The sequence below is a fragment of the Scyliorhinus canicula genome, chromosome 6 (genome assembly GCF_902713615.1).
Source record: "Scyliorhinus canicula chromosome 6, sScyCan1.1, whole genome shotgun sequence".
In the NCBI taxonomy this organism is placed as follows: domain Eukaryota; kingdom Metazoa; phylum Chordata; class Chondrichthyes; order Carcharhiniformes; family Scyliorhinidae; genus Scyliorhinus; species Scyliorhinus canicula.
The window spans coordinates 222,233,893-222,236,763 of NC_052151.1; the positions used below are offsets into that span (position 1 = coordinate 222,233,893).

The 2,871-nt window shown below is 41.7% G+C and overlaps 1 protein-coding gene across 1 annotated transcript; it reads right to left on the reverse strand.

Moving 5' to 3' along the window:
- Window positions 1-633: 633 nt before the first annotated feature.
- LOC119968045 (probable G-protein coupled receptor 139) lies at window positions 634-1,605 on the reverse strand. The gene has a single exon (XM_038801143.1). The coding sequence runs from the start codon at window positions 1,603-1,605 to the stop codon at window positions 634-636; it is 972 nt and encodes a 323-aa protein (XP_038657071.1).
- Window positions 1,606-2,871: the final 1,266 nt, after the last annotated feature.

Here is a 2,871-nt window from a genome sequence, read left to right on the forward strand (position 1 = left end):
TCCCAAAGGGCTCGGGCGGGAGCTAGTCAGCAACGCACCAGCACAGGAGGAAAATGGATAATGCCCGTGTAAAACAAGTGCAGCGCACACAGGAACCTTGAGAACAGTGTCTCCAACTCCATACCAGCCTCACTGTCCTGTCCACATTGCACTAGAACGTGTTGTGCTAACGAAGGAGTTATCAATCACCTTTGCACCTCAACCACTGCTTGATAGATGAAGATGGTCTTCTTCACCAATGATGAAGGACGGACAATGACGATGCCACTGATTGGTTGGAGTCAATTTGTGTCGCCGGAGGTCGCTTGCTTATTTGCCAATGTGGATGTCAGTCAGACGATTGAATTTACTGATTATTGAAGAGCTGGGAGGCACAACACGAACTTCTGATTGGCTGAGACAACCTTTCATCAGGGGGCAAAGTTCCCTGATTGGCTGAATCTTAATTCATACACAGTGTGATCTGCTTGATATTCAAATCCATCCAGGACAGATCCTGTTTTGGGTCCTCTCCCGCACCCCATGATCTTTTATGCACGGCCTTTTTGTTGCGTTGATTGGGAGATTTTGAATCAATATGATATTTATAGACAGGAAATAACAGAAGATGCCTCCGGCCTCTTCTCAGTTTATTTACTTATTCATGAAGTGAAATATTGATGTAATCGGATATTTCAAAGCCTTCTTGACCTGCTCTCTGAACATTGATTGAGTCACCCCATAAATAAAGGTGTTTGTGCAGCAACTTAAATTGACCAGCATATATCCAACTTGACTGAAGATATACATAGCGCTATGGTATCCCATGAAATTTGATGCTGTAATACTATAATAAAAGAAATTTATAACATACACCAACCACAGGAGAATGAAGCTGCCGGATATGCTGATGAGTAGAATCACAGATTTCTTTCTGCTCTCCATCTCCGGATCACTCTGATTCTCTCCCTTAGTCTGACCCCGAAGTCTCTTGCGGACATGACTGGCCACTATAATGTGCTTCACTGTCAAAGCGTTAAGCAACAGGATTAAAGCAAATGGCAGAAATGGGATTAAAACGACGTCAAACCAGTCATATCCTATCCATATGGGGTTAGTAAAATAGTTTGGTTTTATAGTGCACCCCCATGGTACATTGTTGATTACCTCCACAGGTTCCTGCGTAAAGTAGAACGGGATATTCTTTAAACAAAGCAGAGTGCCGGTTGTTGACAGAACCACAGCCGCAGTTTTCCCAGTGCAATATTTCCTGCTCAGCTTCAGGCAGCAAATGGCTACACATCGATCAAAGGAGAAAGCGACGGTGAACCAGACAGAGCAGTCTGTGGATGCACGGCGAAGGAATGTGTTAATTCTACACACATGGGTGATGTCCAGGAAAGACCTTGGGAAATAATAATATCTTACCCTCGTCAGGAGGACCTCAGTAATAATGACCAGCAGATCAGCCGTTGCCATGGCCACGAGGTAGCAAGTGGTGCAGGTGGAGAGGCCACACTTTCCGCGGGTCAAGATCACAATCGCCAGTAAATTAACTGTAACAGAAGGAATACACAGAATAAATACAATCCACAGATTAACAGAAATTCTCAGGGAACGATCCATCGTTAATGAAACTACTTTAAAACAGTATCAAACCTAAAGGAAAATACATATAATTGTGAAAACATGTATTGTAGTTTTTAGAGAATATTATGAACAAGATGGAATGATATAAAGACTAATAACGAGGGAGCAATCAGCGTAATAGATAAAGACAGAGAGAGCTAGCTTAGAATATAAAGATGGTGAGCCAGAATTTATCTCGATAATTCAATAAGAAGTGTATTAATAAATTGACCATTGAAACTATAGAAATTGTGACTGCGGTATTAATAATGGAAACTAAGGCGATGGAAGGTGAAATCAACGGGTGTTTTGAATCTTCCTTGGCTATAGAGGATACAAGTAACATCACAGAAATAGGTGTTTATCATGAACCGGAAGGAGGAATGCGGGGAAAATACAATTACAGGGGAAGTGCTGTTGAGAAAATCGTTGGACCTGCGAATTGATAAACACAAGGGGCATGATTAACTTTACCGTAAGCTCTTGAAAGGTGTCGATAGTGAGACATTTGATGTACCAGTTTCACTTTTCCAAAAGTCTATTTTCTATTAATAGTAAGTGAGGTTGGAAAATGTGAAATGCAGCTCCGTTAATAAAAAATGGAAGGGGACAAAACGCCAGAAAAATAGATCAGTCAGGGGTGGCACGGTGGTACAGTGGTTAGCACAGCTGCCTCACAGGACACGGACTCGGATTCGAGCCCGGCCCTGGGTCACTCTATATGTTGAATTTGCACATTCTCCCCGTGTCTGCCCGGGTCTCACCCCCACAGCCCAAAGATATGCAGGGTAGGTGGATTTGCCTTGCTGAATTGCCCCTTAATTGGAAATAAAATGAATTGGGTACTTTAAATTTATATTTAAAAAATAAATTAAGATCAGTTGGCGCAGCATTGTCATGTCAGAAAGTTTAATGAAATATTATAGTTGATAACTTAGATGAAATCAAAGTAATTATACAGTCAATGTGGTTTTGAGGAATGGGAATAATATTTACCCAATGTACTTGGGTTTATTTCAGCTGTGGCGATATCTGTAGCTGAGGTTGTGCCAGTTAATGCAGAGTTCTATTTCCTGAAAACGTTTCATAAAGTACCACATCGAAGTTTATTGTGGTAATAAAAATCATGTTGTCTAGGGTAACGTATTATCACGGATAGATGAATTGCTCGCTAACTGGATCATTGAGTCGGCATTGGTGAGGCATGTTTTCCCGGAATGATGGAAAGAGGGATGTGCCGCAGGAATCTATCCCAGCATCTCA